This window comes from Manis pentadactyla, chromosome 13 (assembly GCF_030020395.1).
Source record: "Manis pentadactyla isolate mManPen7 chromosome 13, mManPen7.hap1, whole genome shotgun sequence".
In the NCBI taxonomy this organism is placed as follows: domain Eukaryota; kingdom Metazoa; phylum Chordata; class Mammalia; order Pholidota; family Manidae; genus Manis; species Manis pentadactyla.
Window position 1 is genome coordinate 46,359,782 of NC_080031.1, and position 19,125 is coordinate 46,378,906.

The 19,125-nt window shown below is 50.0% G+C and overlaps 1 protein-coding gene across 2 annotated transcripts; it reads left to right on the forward strand.

Moving 5' to 3' along the window:
• Positions 1 to 4,064: 4,064 nt before the first annotated feature.
• Positions 4,065 to 12,827, forward strand: LYPD8 (LY6/PLAUR domain containing 8). Of its 2 annotated transcripts, none has more exons than XM_036912694.2 (6): positions 4,065 to 4,197; positions 6,005 to 6,112; positions 6,487 to 6,606; positions 7,997 to 8,152; positions 9,384 to 9,518; positions 12,221 to 12,827. In XM_036912694.2, exons 2-6 carry the CDS (start codon positions 6,058 to 6,060, stop codon positions 12,481 to 12,483), a joined length of 729 nt encoding a protein of 242 aa, XP_036768589.1. In that variant the 5' UTR covers positions 4,065 to 4,197; positions 6,005 to 6,057; the 3' UTR covers positions 12,484 to 12,827. The 2 variants fall into 2 exon arrangements, with proteins under 2 accessions (XP_036768589.1, XP_036768590.1); XM_036912695.2 differs by lacking the exon at positions 4,065 to 4,197 and adding an exon at positions 4,970 to 5,105.
• Positions 12,828 to 19,125: the final 6,298 nt, after the last annotated feature.

A 19,125-nucleotide genomic window follows, 5' to 3' on the forward strand; every position in this document is an offset into this window, starting at 1 on the left:
GCATGACCTCTTAGGGATACCAGACTTCTTCCTGCCACGTTGGTTAGGAATGGTGGGGCCAGTGGCAAATGGATCATTTCCCATTCTGTTTCACAGATGAGGGGCAGGGAGTCACCATGCATATGGTTTCAGGTATATATCACTAATTTCACCATTTTACAGATAAGGAAATTGTGACTCATCCAGAAAAGTTAACAAATAGCCAATAAATTGCAATACTAGCTTGGAACACCTGTCTTCTACCAATAAGCCCAGTTCTCTTTGCACTTCATCTAAGCTGTTTGTGAGAAGAGCAGCATAAAATGTTGCAATGAGCTCAGGAGGGTATGAATACTGACCTTGCCATCCCTCTGCTCAGGCCCTTGAGAACTGCGTGCTCTTCCCAGGGAGCCTGTTTGGCCAATGCTTTTTAGGCTGTTCCTGGAGCCACGTGGGCTCCCTCCTTCCGTGGCTGATTCCTACTCCCTCCTCAAGCCTGTCCTTCCCTCCCTCATCTACCATTTGCTTTCCATCACAACTCTTTGATTTAAAATTATTTTTATTTGTCTGTACGTTATTTATTTTCAAAAAGATTTGTTCCCGTGTTTGTTTGTAGTTGTTACTAGCTAAAAAAATCTTACAGCAGGGAATTCATTTGTCTCATTAACTTTGCAGGCCACATACCCAGTGCCTGGCACAGAGAAGGCACAAACACATATTAGCTGGATAAACAAGGACTTTTAGGGCTCAGCTGTCAGTTAAGGGGAAGGATGGCGGGGGAGGAGCAGCCAGCCCCCTGGGTGCCCCTGTGTGTGTGGGCCACTCTGTGAGTCAGTGCACCTGGAGACACGCATCCTCGTCCCTTTGAGGGAGATGCTGCGAATCTTAAGGCCACACGGCTGGTAACCGTGTAGACAAGTCACACCAGGCCTGGTGTTTTCTGTCCTTCCTCACCGGCTCAGTGCAGGTATCCGTTAGTGGGTCATGCAGACAAACTGGTTTCATGATGCTGGAAGCAACAGTTCTTCAAATATGCCTTATGCTTACAGTTTTGAGGGAAACGTTCATACCAGAACTTCCCTGAGATCATCACCAGTTCAGCCCCAGACCCACTGCCTACTGAGGAAAGCCCAGACGGGCCCACCGCCATGGCCGCGTCCGTGGTAAAGTAGCAGCATGTCCCTGAGCTGAGTGTGTAACGTGTGTGTTGTGCAAAGAACGCCTTGTATTCGCTTGTAATCTTTACGAGCTGGGCATTTCCTCCTTCTCTTGGGCAAGGAAACTGAAACTCAGAGAACGTGAAGCCGACTGTCCAAGCTCAAGCAGTGGGTGGGTGGCAGAGGGGCGCTCTGAGGGGGCCGCACCTCAGCCTGCGGCCCTGCCCGGCCCTCGCTGGGCCCCAGCTTAGCTCAGGGAACAGGGACCACGCACGGAGTCGTGGTTTCTGCAGCCCCCCACCCCAGGAATAGGCCTGGGGCCTCCGTCAGCCCTCGGAACCGGTGCGTGTCCCGCACAGCTGGGGGAGGCCTCTCTCCCAGGCGGCGCACATGGCGCCTGTGTGGTCCTTGGGTCAGAATGCTGGGGGCAGTAATCTCACTATTTTCAGCTTGTTCTCCTGTTTCCAAGTGGGAGGAGCAAGCCAGTCCACAAAAGGGCCCTGAGGCAGACACAGAGCAGGAGGAGCAGGGGGGCAGGGGCGGGGGCTCCCGATGGGACCCAGAGCTTCCCTCCACCGAGAGCCCCTTAGGGCGCCCGGTCCTGCCCTGGCCCTGCTCATCTCTGTGTGTTTATTCCGAAGCGGGGCGGACCTCTCTAGGGACTCCCCTCCAGGCTTTGCGAGTGGTTGAGGGAATCTTGGGGGAAGCCTGTCTCCCACCTCGGTGCCAGGTTCACACCCCAGGGAGATTTCCTGGGGCACAGGCCAGTCCCAGCTCCCCTGCTGAGCCATCGTGAGGATGCCGTGCCCTCCCCTTGGGGGATAGTGGACAGGATGCCTGAGGTGGGCCAGTTGGGTCGTGTGTCGAGGCCCTGCTTCTCTTCGCCCCTGACTTCCTGGCTGAGGGTCTGCTTTCCTGGAGTCTCGGCCCCTGAGAGCCCCGAGCTGAGGACGGGCACTAGCCGTGGGGCAGGAGAATGGAGTGGGGCCAGTGTTTTGAGCTCTGTGGGCAGAGGCTGGTTTGCATCAGCTGTGTTGGGAAGATTGTTTGCCTTGGTGTCTAAAGGCTTGAGGAAAGGCCTCCCAGGACCATCTCCTCATCCATCAAGGGGATAAGGACACCATGAGCGCACTGTCCGGGCCTCAGGCCTCAGGCCTCAGGGAGTGCGAACGCAGGCCGGCTGTAAGCGACCATGCACAGCCCTGCTCGGGGGCTGCCACTGCCTCACATCTGATCAGCTCCACCGTGGCCTCACTGTTAGATGACCTTGGAGAAAACATAGTGGGATGGGGTGAGGATACCAGATAATAGATAACTAGCCATCATTTCTTCAGGGTCTGATGTTCCCATTTTACAGATGGAGAGGTTAGACCCCATGAGTCTGGTCATTAAGTAACCAAAGTGACGTGATGGGCGAAGCCTGCATCAGGCCTGGACCTTCGCGGTTGCCTGTGGCTGGCTAGGAAATCTGGTGCCTCCGGAGAAGAATCAGTGTGGATTAGCAGATTCACCCGTCAGTTCTCAGCTCATTGCCAGAGGGGTCCTTGGGGCTGTCACCTCAGAGGCAGTGTAGTGGGCTCCTCAATCCCTCTGTCCTTGGCTGGGGAGGCCGAGTGCAGAGGACACCCTCACCTGTATCCTTTGGGTTGCCCTTCTCCCCCACTGGGCCCTGCCTCGTGGCCAGAGGGAAGACACAGCAAGATTCTGTTGGGGAGGGAACTGACTTTGTTTAGGAAAGTGCTGTTGTAGGTGGTGAGAGCGCAGAAAAGGGAGGGAGAGGAGAAAATAAGTGGTCAGGGGCTCTGCTTATAAAATGACCCAGATCCCACCTTCACCATGGGACCAATGCAGGCCTCCATGGGTGAAAGTGAGTCCTGTATCCCCAGCACAGCCCGTCCCTCAGCCTTACTCTCTTCTTTCTGCCAGAGCCCGCTGCCTGTTACCACCTTGCAGCTGCTTATCACAGCTCTGCTCTGTCCCCCATTCCAGAATATGCTCCAGTGGGGCCGGGTCTTTGCCTCTGCTCAGACACCCTCCAGATACCTCCGGCAGGCCCAGTGCATGGTGGCTGTTCAAAAACTGTTTGTGGGATGAAGGCGAGAGTTTGGGGAAGGGAGGGAGAGCTGAGCCCTCCATCTGGGCGGAGTGGGCAACTCATGGGCAAGGGGTATTTTCAAGAGCAGGGAGTGTGTGGTCTGTGTGCATGAGTGTATGTGAGCATGTGTGTGACTGTGAACAGTGTGTGTGAGTATAGTGAGTGTGAGAATGTGTGTGAGTGTGAATGTATGTGTGTGAGTGTGAGCACCAAGTGAGCATTGCATGTGAGTATAGTGAGCGTGAACATGTGTGAGTGTGAGCATGAAGGTGCTCAGCTGTAGCACACACACAAACAGTAGGCAGGAGCCAGTGTACGCTCAGCGGCAGGCCCCCCAGGTGTGAGCTGGGAGGCCCGGTTCTCACTAGCAGTGGTGGTGGGCAGCCAGCTCACAGGCAGCCTGAGGGTGAGGGAGCAGGCAGGGTGCCCTCCCCCTGTGCAGCTGGGCAGTGGGTAGTGAGGTTAAGGCCCTGCCCCCAGGGGCCCTGAGCCCCCAGGCGAGCTGCAGGGCCCCCATGTGGCCTGGTTCTGAGTCTGACTGTGCCCCACTGTGTGACTAGGCAAGTCCCTCTGCTAGGCCCTGGCTTCCTGGTCTGGAAATGCGTGACAGAGGTTGCTGCTCTGCCAGGCCTGGAGAAGGGTACTGTGACTCATGAGCAGACCCGACGGACCCACTCAGTGGGTCTCAACCTACCTGGGGCGTTGTGGGGACACACCTGCTCCCTCTGACACTTTGCTCAGGGCAGGTCATGACCAGAACGGCTCCCAGTTTCCGGAGACCTTGGAGGGTTGACCAACCAAAGGGTTAAGCCTGGCGGCCCTAAGGCTGGGCAAGCCATCTGGCCTGAAGCCCCTCCCTGCAGGCTGGGCTCTTTGCAAGGCCACCTGCTATATAAGGCCCTTGATGCACCTGCTCCAACCCTCCTCTGGGATCCACCTTCTGCAGCTCCATCTCAGACTCAGGAGGTGAGGGGCTGGGGCTGGGCTGTGAGGGGGCCCAGCTGGGGAGAAGCTGTCACAGGGGAAGGGCACTCAGGGCCAGCTGGTACCCAGGGTGCTCCTGTGGCTCTTGCACATTCCACAGTGCTGGGGAGAGGAAAGGGAGGGGTGCAGAGGGAAGGCAGGGAGAGGGAAGCCTGGGGTGCAGAGGGAAGGTGGGGGTGTAGAGGAAGCCTGGGGTGCAGAGGGAAGCCTGGGGTGTAGAGGGAAGCCTGGGGTGCAGAGGGAAGGCGGGGGTGCAGAGGGAAGCCTGGGGTGCAGAGGGAAGGCAGGGGGTGCAGAGGAAAGCCTGGGGTACAGAGTGAAGCCTGGGGTGCAGAGGGAAGCCTGGGGTGTAGAGGGAACGTGAGGAGGAGAGGGGAGGTGGGGAGTGGGGGAAGGCAGGGAAGCAGAGAGGTGAGGGCGGGATTTGCTCTGGGCAGGGGTGGCCTGTGAGGTTGCAGCCGTCTATGTGCTGTGTCCTTCTCACAGCCTCTCTGATCTCTGACCTCCCTGTGAGTGAGATGAGCGCAATTTCAGACTGTTGAGAATATCCGGTTATAGGACAGGTGGGAAGGGCTTGCCTAGGGGTGTACAGATGGCTCTTGCTCTCATTCCGTACGGGCCCTGTGTGGACCCCCACCCCGCCTGCCGCCCCTGTTCTGCACAGAGGTGGTGAGCAGGGTCCCGGTCCTGCGCCTCTAGGCTCCTCCCCTCCGCTGTGTGTGTGTGGCATCGTGCCCGTGTGGGTGCCAGCGTGGCCTGGTGTGCTGAAGGGAGGCGGGAGCAGGCTGCAGCTCCCCGGTGAAGGTCGGCCCTGCGGTAGGCAGCAGGGTCGCCATGCACCTGGCTTGGGGCTGGAAGGCCGGGATGCAGCTGCGCGGGCTCACACGCGGGTGAGGCTTCCACTGCCCCTCTGCCCAGGCTGGTCCCTGTGGAGGGGCGGCTGCCTCACGCGCACAGCAGCGCCGTGCAGGACTCTGCCTCGGAGTGCATGTCCTGTGCCCCTGATGGCCAGTGCAGCCTCTAGCCGTGTGTGGCTGCTGAGCATGGGAAAGTGGCTGGAGGCCGAGAAACGGCTGCCTCCTTTTCATTCCTTTAAACTTAAGCAGGCCCCTGGCTGCAGTGTGCAGGGTAAGGGGCAGGCCTACTGGTCCGGAGGCATAGCCGAGCCGCTCCGCTCCATGCTGCTTTGCTACACAGGCCAGCTGACATTCGGGGAGCTCTGATTCAGACACTGAATACAGACAAACCCTGATCAGACGATGCGGAGGTGCAGGGCGGTCGGTGATGCCCCGTAGAGCTGCGGGGGCTGCAGGCTGCGTGTGTCCAGGCCGGGTCGGGGACTGAAGGTTTTGCTCATGGTAGCACCTGCCTGCTGGGCCGGAGGAGCTTCCTGAGTCCCTGAGCATAGGGATCGCGGCCGAGTAAACGCCTGGCAGGCGTCTGCCTGTGCACCACGTGAGCGGGGCGAGACAGAGCTGGAGGACGGGCACGGCGCTCCGGGGGGTCAGCCCCTGGCTCGCCGCCCCCAGTGGGGCCGCCCCCGTCCCTGAAGTGGTCCGTAGGAAGCCGGGCCAAGCCCCGGGCTGTCTCCTACCTGGGTGTAGATGCTTCGGCGGCGATCCAGGGCTAAGACAACCCAGACAACACGGGTCCACGGGGTGGGGGCCTGCCTCGCTGCCCGTGCCCCCCGCCGGGGCGGCGCGCCGGGACTGGGCCTGCGGCAGAGACCCCTAGGGCACTCGCACGGCAGCGGGCTCAGGCGCCGCCCGGCCCTCCTGTGTCCCCTCAGGCTCAAGGCTCCACGCCAGGGTGCTCGTCCGCGGGCACGGCAGGTCCGGCGCCATGAGGGGTGTCCTCCTCGCCGGCGTCCTCGCAGTGCTGGCAGTCACAGCGGCAGGTGAGGGGAAGCGCGCCCCCCTGGGGGAGGAAGGCCCCTTGCCCCCCTCACCCGAGTCCTCTCGCGCTTGGTGCTCCGGGGTCCTCACGTGGCACTGCTCGTGTCCGGGTGTGGTCGGTGGAGACCCTTAGACCCTGCATGGGCACTGCCCTCTCAGCAGCCGCTCTGTGCTGTGGATCAAGGTGGGTCTTCAGTGGGGAACGGCGGACCATGGGGAGAAGCTAATGGGGCGTTTCCACCTCGCAGCCTCAGGGTTGGGGGGCGAAGGCTCTCGCTCAGCTGTTTCTTGGCCCCGAGGGGCACGAACCCTTGCCCGGAGCTCTCCGCGTGGATGGCTCCCGACTGCTGACGATGCTGGCGGTCTGTCTCCCCAGAATCCCTGAGCTGTGTGCAGTGTAATTCGTTGACAAAACCCTGTGTCAACAGCAGCCTTACCGAGTGTCCCTCAGATGCCAACACCAGCTGCACCAGTTTCCTGGCCAACTCTTCCATAGGTGAGCTGGGGTGCTCTTCGCCCCTGCTTCTGTGACGGGCACAGGGAGGGAACCGGGGAGGAGACTGGGGCGGGGCGGGCTGCGCGAGGACGGCGGCGGGGCGGGGGCTGCTGCCCCGACCGAAAAGCTCGGGCTGGACCGTCGTCGGTGGCTGCGAGAAACAGGGCGGCCCTTGGTGAAATCGCGGAGCCAGGCCGTCCGCGCTGCCTGCGGCCGTCCCCGCTCCCGTCCCCCGGCTCTCTCTCCTGCCCAGGCCCGCTCACCGTTCAGACTCCTCTCAGCGCATTTTGCCGGCAGGACAGTCACCGCTCTCCCACAGCCTTTGCACTTCTTCTTGACTTCTTATTTTGGACGTTTTCAAACAGGAAGAGGCCTATAATGAGCTGCATGCAGCCGCCGTCCGGCGTGGATGATCACCGACACGCCCTTCTTTGCATTGTATTTAAAGCAGACCTAGATATCATGTTGTTTCCCCTGTAAATGCTTCACTAATCATCTCTGATGAGGACTTGATTCTTTGTACGTAACGACCATGCCTTATCGCCCCTAAGAAAATTGGCTGTGATGCTTTAATTTCTTCTAATACTTAGGCCACCTAGAAAATATCCCCAATGTTCCTAAGATAAGGTTATGGCCAGTGTGGGATTTGGATCCGAACATCCCCACATCGCATTTTGCTGTCAGGTCTATCATGTCTGGTATGTTTTATAATACCTGCCATCACGTTTTTTGTTCAGTGCCACCGATGTGCTGGAAGGAGGGCCGTTCGCCCCGCAGGTGCCCTGTGTCCTGGCTTCTCTGTGGTGTAACTCCTCTTGCTCCCGTTCCTGGCTGCCCTAAGGGCCCTCACAGCTCCGCAGGACTCTCTTCAGTGATGGAAGTGTCCATATCAGTGCTGCCCTGTTTGGTAGCCACATGGAGCTCCTGACCTCTTGAAATATGGGTCATATGATGGAGGGACTGGATTTTAAGGAGCCACATGTAGCTGGTGGCTACCATATTGGAGGTCTCTGGTCTAGAAGCTGGACTGGATCCGGGTTCAGCGTCGTATTGCACACAGGCGCATCATGTCTGCTTCGTTACTGTTAGAGATGCTACGATTGATCAGTGGGCTCTGGGGGTGTCAGCCTGAGCCACTCATGTCCAGGCTCCCCATCGGTCTTTTACCTTGAGTTTACTCTGCATCGCTGATAATCTGCTGCTGAGGGAAGGAACTGCCTCACAGAGAAGGATTTTTCTTTTCTCAGGGACCCCTCTCCAGGGTCTCCCATATTGTTCGGAACTTAGGGTGTGTTTTCTGCCCTTGGCTGAAGAGGGCGCTCTACAGGGTCTCTGCCTTCCCTGAAGCCTCCCCGCCTGGGACTGACTGACTGTGTTTGCTTCCGTTTAGCGGGAAACGTCACGCTGTACCAGGATAAGGCCTGCTCCGCAGAGAACTGCACAGAGGCCAGGGCCTTCACTGTCCATGTGTCTGACGCGGAGCGCTTCCATTTCGCAAGCGAGTGCTGTCAAGGAAAGGCGTGCAATGACACGGGCGGGGCTCCAGGTGGGTGCTGGCCATGCACTGCTTCTCCTCCTCGGCCAGCCTCGGCCACCTGCGTCCTCGGCCCTACGTAGACCTCTCAGGCCCAGGTGCTCCAGTGCACATTTGGGCACCATTAACAGCTGATTCACAGAAGTCACGTGAGGAGCAAACCGGGAGACCCCCCTCACTACTAGCAGGCTTTCCCCCTCCTCAGCACAGACAGCAGGGGCACTCAGGTTGCTTGGAAAGGCACGAGAGAATCATCAGCAGTTCTCCAACGTTGTTCCCAGGCCCTCTCTTAAGACTCTAAGTCTTAAAAATTATTTAAACCCAACGAACTTTTGCATATGTGGACTATATTTATCAATATGTACTATGTTAGAAATAAAAGCTAAGAGGTTTTTAAGAATCTTTGTTAGCTCACTAAAAATAGTAAACCCATTACATGTTAATATGAATACCATTTTTACATAGAAATAACTATATTTCCTAAAACAAAAAATATTCAGTGAGAGGAGTGGCCATGTTCCGTATTTTTTCAAAGCTCTTTAGTTCCCGGCAGAATAGAAGACAGCTGGGCTCTCAGATCTGCTTGTGCGTTTAGTTCGCTGAGACCTCAGGTGTCAGGTGGTCTCTGAGACCCCACTGTACCTTCACGAGTGGCGGAGGCAAGCGGCATGCTAGTGTGGTCATGAGGATGGTTTTGATCTTGTGAATGTCCTGAAAGGGTCTTGGGGATCCCCTGCGGTTCCTGGACCACTATTCAGAGAGCTGCTGGTAGAGACCAAAGCCTTCTTTATAAAGAGAGAAAATGTGGCTAAAAAGGCAGATTTGATTGCATAGTCACAGAGCCCATTTCATTACCGGAGGGGCTGGGTCTCACAGAAGTTTTGTATTTAGGTGTTAAAAAATGGCCTGAGTTTATTCTGTCACAGCAAGATCCAGTAACAGCGGTGGGCTGGCGTTGACTTGGCTGTAGGTGGTTTTAGCTCAGATCTTCTTCCCACTCAGCCCAGCGCACTCACCACGGCTCTCGCAGACCGCATGGCCTGCAGGGTCGTGGGCCGGCCGGGCTGTGGCGGGACACGAAAAGGGGGCGGCTGGTGTGTCGGGGAAGGAGCTGAGATTTCTGAGCGTACACTGCCCCCTCCTCAGTGCCGCCGCCCTGGCCCCTTCACCCCCCTGCCCCACCCCAAGGGCGCTGTGTTGTGTGGGTGACAGTGTTCTGAGTTAATGGCTCTTACTCCATCAGACTTTGTGCCGGGAGATGCATCCAACCTAGAGTGCCCTGCGTGTTACGGATCTAACGAAACTTCCTGCGGCGGGAAATCCTGGAAGTGTTACAAAGGGGAACGGTGTGTCAGTCTGATCGCAGAATTTAAAAATGGTATGTCTTGGAGTTCCAACTCCTTTCCAGGGGCTTTAGTGGGAAACATGTCAATCCTTGGGTTGTAAATTCTGGGTGAACAAAAAAGGGCTGGGGGAGATTAGTAGGATAAGGGGAACAGGTCAATGTTTTCTGAGATGGAGAGCCTGTCAACCTAGCCTTGTGCAGGTGGCTGTTTCTGCCTCCTTAGTCCAGAACCTTTCCTCTGGGGCTGTCCGTGTCCTGAACCCTGTTCTCCTGTGGTTTATAATCAAGTCATCTTTTCTACAAAAGACATTAGCCATTGTGAAATATGAATTAACCATTATAAAATACAGAACTATATATTATTCTTTAAATAGTCAAGCATAATAGTTATTACTCAAGGTAAGTTAATTACTGTTAAAGATCAACCTCTAATTCCTGTGGCTCAATGCAACACATATTCATTTCCTGTCTGTGGAGCAGCTCATCGCAGGGGCGGGGTGGGCTCCTGTGTCCGGATTCTGGTCTCAGCCCACCCAGTCCTGCGCAGCTGTGGCTGTGTTTTTGCGTCTGGCCAGCAGGCGGAGGACGAGAGGCTGTGGAGGAAGGCAGGGAGACTTCTACAGGCAAGGCTCTCTCCCTCCCGCCCTGCCCTGGTTGGGTCCGCACCACAGGGTGGAAATGAGGCCTGCTGGTGGCATGAAGCTAAAATGAACATCCGGCCAGGCTTTGCCCTACGTGGCTCAGAATAATAAGAGTTCAAGAGCATTAACACCCAGGTGCAATTTGAGTAAAGCTTTTGTTAAATGGCAAGTATAGTGTTGGAAACCAGTGTTTAATTGTGAATGGAGCTATCTCAGTGGGGCCACACATCCTGAATCTCTTTTTACTTGAAAAAAAAAAAACTTTAGAAGAGCAGTGTTAGATTCATCGTAAAATTGAGAGGAAGGTACAAAGATTTCCCCAGTACCCTACACCTACACAGCCTCCCCACTGTCAACATCCTCCAGGAAACTCCAGGAGCCCGCCCAACACAGCCCTGCCGCCGCAGCCCACAGTGCACACCAGGGCTCTCTGCTGTGTCATGCGTTCCCTGGGCTCTGGCAGTTGTGGGACGGCGTCCTCCACCGTTACAGTGTCATGCAGAGCAGTTTCGCTGCCCTAAAGATCTCTGCTCTCAGTCTAGTCACACCTAACTCCTGGCAACCCCTGATTTTTTACTCTCAGCATGGTTTTTCCTTTGTTGGAACAGCACGTGGTTGGAACCATACAGTGCGTAGCTTTTCAGATTGACTTCTTTCACTTAGTGATATGCATCTTTTTACTTTTGAAATTTCTGAGATGTTTATCTGATAATTAATTCTAAATCTGTGTTGAGGGCAACAGCAACATCAGAAGAATTTTGCTTTCTCTGCTCAGCCTGTTCCCAGGTGTTTTCTGGTGCAAAGGAAGGATTTAAAAACAAAAACAGAAACAAAACGAAACTCCAGAGTGTTTAAGTTAATCTGAAAGCTAGACAGGTTGAAGCCACATCATATGTGTAGATTTTCTTTTCTCTTTTTTATGCTTAAGGTAACTTTATTTTTTTTCAGCGTCATAAACCTTTTTTTCTTGCTTGTAGCTTTTTAAAATTTTGTTATCATTAATCTACAATTACATGAAGAACATTATGTTTACTAGGGTCCCCCCTTCACCAAGTACCCCCACAAACCCCATTACAGTCACTGTCCATCAGCGTAGTAAGATTTTGTAGAATCACTACTTGTCTGCTCTGTGTTGCACAGCCCTCCCCATTCCTCCCCCAACATTATACATGCTATTCGTAATATCCCCTTTCTTCTTCCCCACCCTTATCCCTCCCTTCCCTCCCATTCTCCCCACTTTCTTTTTTAAATATGTAGACATGTGTCAAACAGCATACTTCCTAACTCGGTCTAGCTAAATGTCCAGCACTGACGTTTGCTGCAAGACGGCAATGAGCTGCTTTCTTCACTGGGATTGGGAGGCTTCTCCCTCCTTCAAAGAGCAAGTTTGGAGGCAGCCTTGAACTCAAATTGCAGCCCTGCCTCTCTGACAAGCAGCCCGTTGCCTCCTCCAGCCCCTCCCTGCTCTGTGAATTTGCTTGTCCTCCAGGCCCTAACAGAGCAATACCGGCATCTATATAGCAAGTGCGCCATAAAATCTGCCCACAGTCACAACCACAGGCTTGCAAATTCCTAGGATCTCTACCTTAAAATAGGTTTAAGCACAATGCAACTTGAGTTCAGAGTAAAGATGCATTTCTCTCTGCACTTCCTCTGGCAGCTTCTCCTTCTCTGGGAAAAGTCGGGCAGGGAGAAGTCAGGTCTAGAGAGAAGTAGAGATGGAAAGCAGAACCAGGAGGAGGGAGCCCAGGAGGGGTCCCTCCCAGACTGAGAACAGAGGTCTGCCAGGTCTGAGCCAGTCCCTGGATTTCCTCACCCGCCAGCTACTCAGGAAAGCACTGGACATTTATTTGAAACCCAGGTCAAGCTCTGCCCCCACCTGTGAGCTCAGGCCCACATCACCTTGGTGCCTCAGCTTGGGGGCAGGTTTGGGCCCTGACCTCCACGATCCCTCTGCCATCACTGTGTGCTGTTCTTGCTCCTGGGCACCTGCAGCTAAGCTCCTGTTGTAGGTAAGCTGCACAAGCAGACCTTAGAGCTCTGGGGAGGCAGGGCGCGGGGCTGTTAGGTCCTTCTTCTCCTTTGCACTTGCAGATACTCAGAAGTTCGTGCTGAAAGGCTGTTCCCTCATCAGTGACTCCAACTGTCGGTTCCTGTCTGCTGCAAACCGGACGGTCGGGGGAGTCATCCTCCGAAAGTTTGAGTGTGGAAATAGCACTGACACCTCGTCCACTCCTGTCCCCACACCGGCCAACTCCACTGGCATCTTGCCCAGCTCCCCCACCGACAACGCCGGCTGCAGAGCCTCCTTTGCCCCTGCGGCCCTTGCCAGCCTCCTGCTGGGGCTGCTCCTCTGAGGCTCCCCCCACGCGTGCCCTCCCCTCCCCTCCCTGTGCACCTGCTCCACAAGTGGCTCCACAATCCACGTGCCTCTGCGTGGGCTGCCGGGACCTCCGTGATCCCTGCCCAGCTTGCTTCTGAGAAACAGAGCTTCCCACCTTGCTGACATCTTCAGCCTGCAGCCCTGCACCTCTGGCGACCTTTCAAGGCAGAGTCCTGGACTCCATATCAGATACCCAGGGGCTAAGAAAACCTTTCAGCCCCAACATGCACAGAAATCCAGGCTTAGTACATAGGGTGCACTTTGAGTTGGACTGGGAGGAATGAGGTTTTCTGTAATAAAAAGTTTAAAAGGGGCGAACCAATGTGTGTCTTTATTTTTTTTTTTTTTTTTTTTTTTAGATAATTATTTTTTATTGAAGGGTAGTTGACACACAGTATTACATTACATTAGTTTCAGGTGTACAACACAGTGATTCAACATTTATATACATGATAATTCTAAGTACCAGCTATCACCATACCAAGTTGTTACAATATTTTGACTATATTCCTTATGCTATACATTACATCCCGGTTGCTTATTTATTTTACAATTGGAAGTGTGTACTTTTTCTTGGTTGTTGTTGTTAGGGCATCTCTCATTTTTATTGATCAAATGGTTGTTAACAACAATAAAATTCTGTATAGGGGAGTCAATGCTCAATGCACAATCATTAATCCACCCCAAGCCTAATTTTCGTCAGTCTCCAATCTTCTGAAGCATAACGAACAAGTTCTTACATGGTGAACAAATTCTTACATAGTGAATAAGTTACATGGTGAACAGTACAAGGGCAGTCATCACAGAAACTTTTGGTTTTGCTCATGCATTATGAACTATAAACAGTCAGTTCAAATATGAATACACATTTGATTTTTATACTTGATTTATATGTGGATACCACATTTCTCTCTTTATTATTTTTAATAAGATGCTGAAGTGGTAGGTAGATACAACATAAAGGTAGAAAACATAGTTTAGTGTTGTAAGAGAGCAAATGTAGATGATCAGGTGTGTGCCTGTAGACTATGTGTTAATCCAAGCTAGACAAGGGCAATAAAACATCCACATATGCAGAAGATTTCTCTCAGAACAGGGGGGGTGAGGTTCTAAGCCTCACCTCTGTTGATCCCCAATTTCTCACCTGATGACCCCCCTGCGACTGTGCCTGTCTTAGGTTGTTCCTCCCTTGAGGAATCTTACCCGTCTCTGGCTAACCAGTCATCTTCCGGGGCCACACAGGGAAATGTTAAGTTGGTAAGTGAGAGAGAAGCCTTATTGTTTGAAATGGTTAGCTTTTTATTTCTTTGCATATTTATGCCCTGTGGCTTCTATGCCCAGCATTTGTCTTGAGGTATCTTTACCACTTGGAGGAGTTATGATACTCAGTAAATTTGATATGAGGCACGAATTCTATTTAAGAATTCGTTGTAATTAGGAAGGAAGAAGAAAAGCTATAGAAGTAGCAGGCGGGAGAAAACATGGGAAGATTGATTATTTCTTTGACATATCTTCTTGTAGAGTAACTTCAGCATGTATAGATTTTAAGCTACTACTTAAATTGCGCACACACATTAACATAATAGGAGTATAGTTACATAACCAAAGCATACCTGTAATTACCAGCCATCTCCAGTGAAACCAAGAAAACCAGTTAGGCACCCTAGGCATTTGTGAAAACTTATCAATGATATGATGGTTATTATCTAACTGAATTTGAATAGTTTGAGAAAAATCAGACAAATTAAAACAACCCATTCCTGGGCACTGTTCACATCCCATATGTTCTTTTAACAGTAAATAGTCTGTAGTTGTAAGATTTTGGAGCGCTACAATTTGCACTTCTCCTAATTCTTGGTTGAGTTCCAACAGTATAGATCCAGTCAAATTTGTTGTTTTACTGTATGCACAGGCCAGCTTAGATATCTCCTTCATTCCCATGGCAAGTCCAGGAGCTGGTGGGATGAGTGCATCTACAGCTGTAGCAGTGCGTGGATCTTTGTTGGGGTTTTTTGATGATCATCTTCTGGCATGAGTCTTCCCGAGAGTGCTGATGTTGGAAGTTCTCTTTCATATCGTTTCTTAGTTCATTTTCGGGGTAGCCAAATTAGGCTTTGATCCTCTGTATAAACACAAACAGACCCTTTGCCTACACTTTTATATGTCCTTTATATCATTGTGTAGAACTCATTAGAGGTCACCACATAGGAACTGCATTTTTTTTTTTTTAATCATTAATCTACACTTACATGACGAATACTTACGAATACTTTGTTTACTAGGCTCTCCCCTATACCAGGTCCCCCCTATATACTCCTTTACAGTCACTGTCCATCAGCGTAGCAACCTGTTGTAGAATCACTACTTGTCTTCTCTGTGTTGTACAGCCCTCCCCTTTCTCCCACCCCGCTATGGATGCTAATCTTAATACCCCCCTACTTCTCCCCCCCTTATCCCTCCCTACCCACCCATCCTCCCCAGTCCCTTTCCCTTTGGTACCTGTTAGTCCATTCTTGAGTTCTGTGATTCTGCTGCTGTTGTGTTCCTTCAGTTTTTCCTTTGTTCTTATATTCCACAGATGAGTGAAATCATTTGGTATTTCTCTTTCTCTGCTTGGCTTGTTTCACTGAGCAAAATACCCTCCAGCTCCATCCATGTTGCTGCAAATGGTTGGATTTGCCCTTTTCTTATGGCTGAGTAGTATTCCATTGTGTATATGTACCACATCTTCTTTATCCATTCATCTATCGATGGACATTTAGGTTGCTTCCAATTCTTGGCTATTGTAAATAGTGCTGCGATAAACATAGGGGTGCACTGATCTTTCTCATACTTGATTGCTGCATTCTTAGGGAAAATTCCTAGGAGTGCAATTCCTGGGTCAAATGGTAAGTCTGTTTTGAGCATTTTGATGTACCTCCATACTGCTTTCCACAATGGTTGAACTAACTTACATTGCCACCAGCAGTGTAGGAGGGTTCCCCTTTCTCCACAGCCTCGCCAACATTTGTTGTTGTTTGTCTTTTGGATGGCAGCCATCCTTACTGGTGTGAGGTGATACCTCACTGTAGTTTTAATTTGCATTTCTCTGATAATTAGCGATGTGGAGCATCTTTTCATGTGTCTGTTGGCCATCTGTATTTCTTTTTTGGAGAACCGTCTGTTCAGTTCCTTTGCCCATTTTTTAATTGGGTTATTTGTTTTTTGTTTGTTGAGGCGTGTGAGCTCTTTATATATTCTGGACGTCAAGCCTTTATCGGATGTGTCATTTTCAAAGATATTCTCCCATACTGTAGGGTTTCTTTTTGTTCTATTGATGGTGTCTTTTGCTGTACAGAAGCTTTTCAGCTTAATATAGTCCCACTTGTTCATTTTTGCTGTTGTTTTCCTTGCCCGGGGAGATATGTTCAAGAAGAGGTCACTCATGTTTATGTCTAAGAGGTTTTCGCCTATGTTTTCTTCCAAGAGTTTAATGGTTTCATGACTTACATTCAGGTCTTTGATCCATTTTGAGTTTACTTTTGTATATGGGGTTAGACGATGGTCCAGTTTCATTCTCCTACATGTAGCTGTCCAGTTTTGCCAGCACCATCTGTTGAAGAGACTGTCATTTCGCCATTGTATGTCCATGGCTCCTTTATCAAATATTAATTGACCATATATGTCTGAGTTAATGTCTGGATTCTCTAGTCTGTTCCATTGGTCTGTGGCTCTGTTCTTGTGCCAGTACCAAATTGTCTTGATTACTATGGCTTTATAATAGAGCTTGAAGTTGGGGAGTGAGATCCCCCCTACTTTATTCTTCTTTCTCAGGATTGCTTTGGCTATTCGGGGTCTTTGGTGGTTCCATATGAATTTTTGAATTATTTGATCCAGTTCATTGAAGAATGTTGCTGGTAGTTTCATAGGGATCGCATCAAATCTGTATATTGCTTTGGGCAGGATGGCCATTTTGACGATATTAATTCTTCCTAGCCATGAGCATGGGATGCGTTTCCATCTGTTAGTGTCCCCTTTAATTTCTTTTAAGAGTGACTTGTAGTTTTCAGAATATAAGTCTTTCACTTCTTTGGTTAGGTTTATTCCTAGGTATTTTATTTTTTTTGATGCAATTGTGAATGGAGTTGTTTTCCTGATTTCTCTTTCTGTTGGTTCATTGTTGGTATATAGGAAAGCCACAGATTTCTGTGTGTTGATTTTGTATCCTGCAACTTTGCTGTATTCCGATATCAGTTCTAGTAGTTCTGGGGTGGAGTCTTTAGGGTTTTTTATGTACAGTATCATGTCATCTGCAAATAGTGACAGTTTGACTTCTTCTTTGCCAATCTGGATTCCTTGTATTTTTTTGTTTTGTCTGATTGCCGTGGCTAGGACCTCTAGTACAATGTTAAATAACAGTGGGGAGAGTGGGCATCCCTGTCTAGTTCCCGATCTCAGCGGAAATGCTTTCAGCTTCTCGCTATTCAATATAATGTTGGCTGTGGGTTTTTCATAGATGGCCTTTATTATGTTGAGGTACTTGCCCTCTATTCCCATTTTGCTGAGAGTTTTTATCATGAATGGATGTTGAACTTTGTCAAATGCTTTTTCAGCATCTATGGAGATGATCATGTGGTTTTTGTCTTTCTTTTTGTTGATGTGGTGGATGATATTGATGGACTTTCGAATGTTGTGCCATCCTTGCATCCCTGGGATGAATCCCACTTGGTCATGGTGTACGATGGTTTTGATGTATTTTTGAATTCGGTTTGCTAAAATTTTGTTGAGTATTTTTGCGTCTACGTTCATCAGGGATATTGGTCTATAGTTTTCTTTTTTGGTGGTGTCTTTGCCTGGTTTTGGTATTAGGGTGATAGCTTCATAGAATGAGTTTGGGAGTATCCCCTCCTCTTCTATTTCTTGGAAAACTTTAAGGAGAATGGGTATTATGTCTTCCCTGTATGTCTGATAAAATTCCGAGGTAAATCCATCTGGCCCGGGGGTTTTGTTCTTTGGTAGTTTTTTGATTACCGCTTCAATTTCGTTGCTGGTAATTGGTCTGTTTAGATTTTCTGTTTCTTTTTGGGTCAGTCTTGGAAGGTTGTATTTTTCTAGGAAGTTGTCCATTTCTCCTAGGTTTCCCAGCTTGTTAGCATATAGGTTTTCATAGTAGTCTCTAATAATTCTTTGTATTTCTGCGGGATCTGTTGTGATTTTTCCTTTCTCATTTCTGATACTGTTGATTTGTGTTGACTCTCTTTTCCTCTTAATAAGTCTGGCTAGAGGCTTATCTATTTTGTTTATTTTCTCGAAGAACCAGCTCTTGGTTTCATTGATTTTTGCTATTGTTTTATTCTTCTCAATTTTATTTATTTCTTCTCTGATCTTTATTATGTCCCTCCTTCTGCTGACCTTAGGCCTCATTTGTTCTTCTTTTTCCAATTTTGATAGTTGTGACATTAGACCGTTCATTTGGGATTGCTCTTCCTTTTTTAAATATGCTTGGAGTGCTATATACTTTCCTCTTAAGACTGCTTTTGCTGCGTCCCACAGAAGTTGGGGCTTAGTGTTGTTGTTGTCATTTGTTTCCATATATTGCTGGATCTCCATTTTGATTTGGTCATTGATCCATTGATTATTTAGGAGCGTGTTGTTTAGCCTCCATGTGTTTGTGAGCCTTTTTGCTTTCTTTGAACAGTTTATTTCTAGTTTAATGCCTTTGTGGTCTGAAAAGTTGGTTGGTAGGATTTCAATCTTTTGGAATTTACTGAGGCTCTTTTTGTGTCCTAGTATGTGGTCTATTCTGGAGAATGTTCCATGTGCACTTGAGAAGAACGTGTATCCTGTTGCTTTTGGATGTAGAGTTCTGTAGATGTCTATTAGGTCCATCTGTTCTAGTGTGTTGTTCAGTGCCTCTGTGTCCTTACTTATTTTCTGTCTGGTGGATCTGTCCTTTGGAGTGAGTGGTGTGTTGAAGTCTCCTAGAATGAATGCATTGCATTCTATTTCCTCCTTTAGTTCTGTTAATATTTGTTTCAGGTATGTTGGTGCTCCTGTATTGGGTGCATATATATTTATAATGGTTATATCCTCTTGATGGACTGAGCCCTTTATCATTATGTAATGTCCTTCTTTGTCTTTTGTTACTTTCTTTATTTTGAAGTCTGTTTTGTCTGATACCAGAATTGCAACACCTGCTTTCTTCTCTCTGTTGTTTGCTTGAAATATCTTTTTCCATCCCTTGACTTTAAGTCTGTGCGCGTCTTTGGGTTTGAGGTGAGTCTCTTGTAAGCAGCATATGGATGGATCTTGCTTTTTTATCCATTCTATTACTCTGTGTCTTTTGATTGGTGCATTCAGTCCATTTACATTTAGGGTGATTATTGAAAGGTATGAATTTATTGCCATTGCAGGCTTTAAGTTTGTGGTTACCAAAGGTTTAGGGTTAGCTTCTTTACTGTCTTACTGTCTAACTTAACTCGCTTGTTGAGCTATTATAAACACAATCTGATGATTCTTTATTTCTCTCCCTTCTTATTCCTCCTCCTCCCTTCTTCATATGTTGGGTGTTTTGTTGTGTGCTCTTTTTAGGAGTGCTCCCATCTAGAGCAGTCCCTGTAGGATGCCCTGTAGAGGT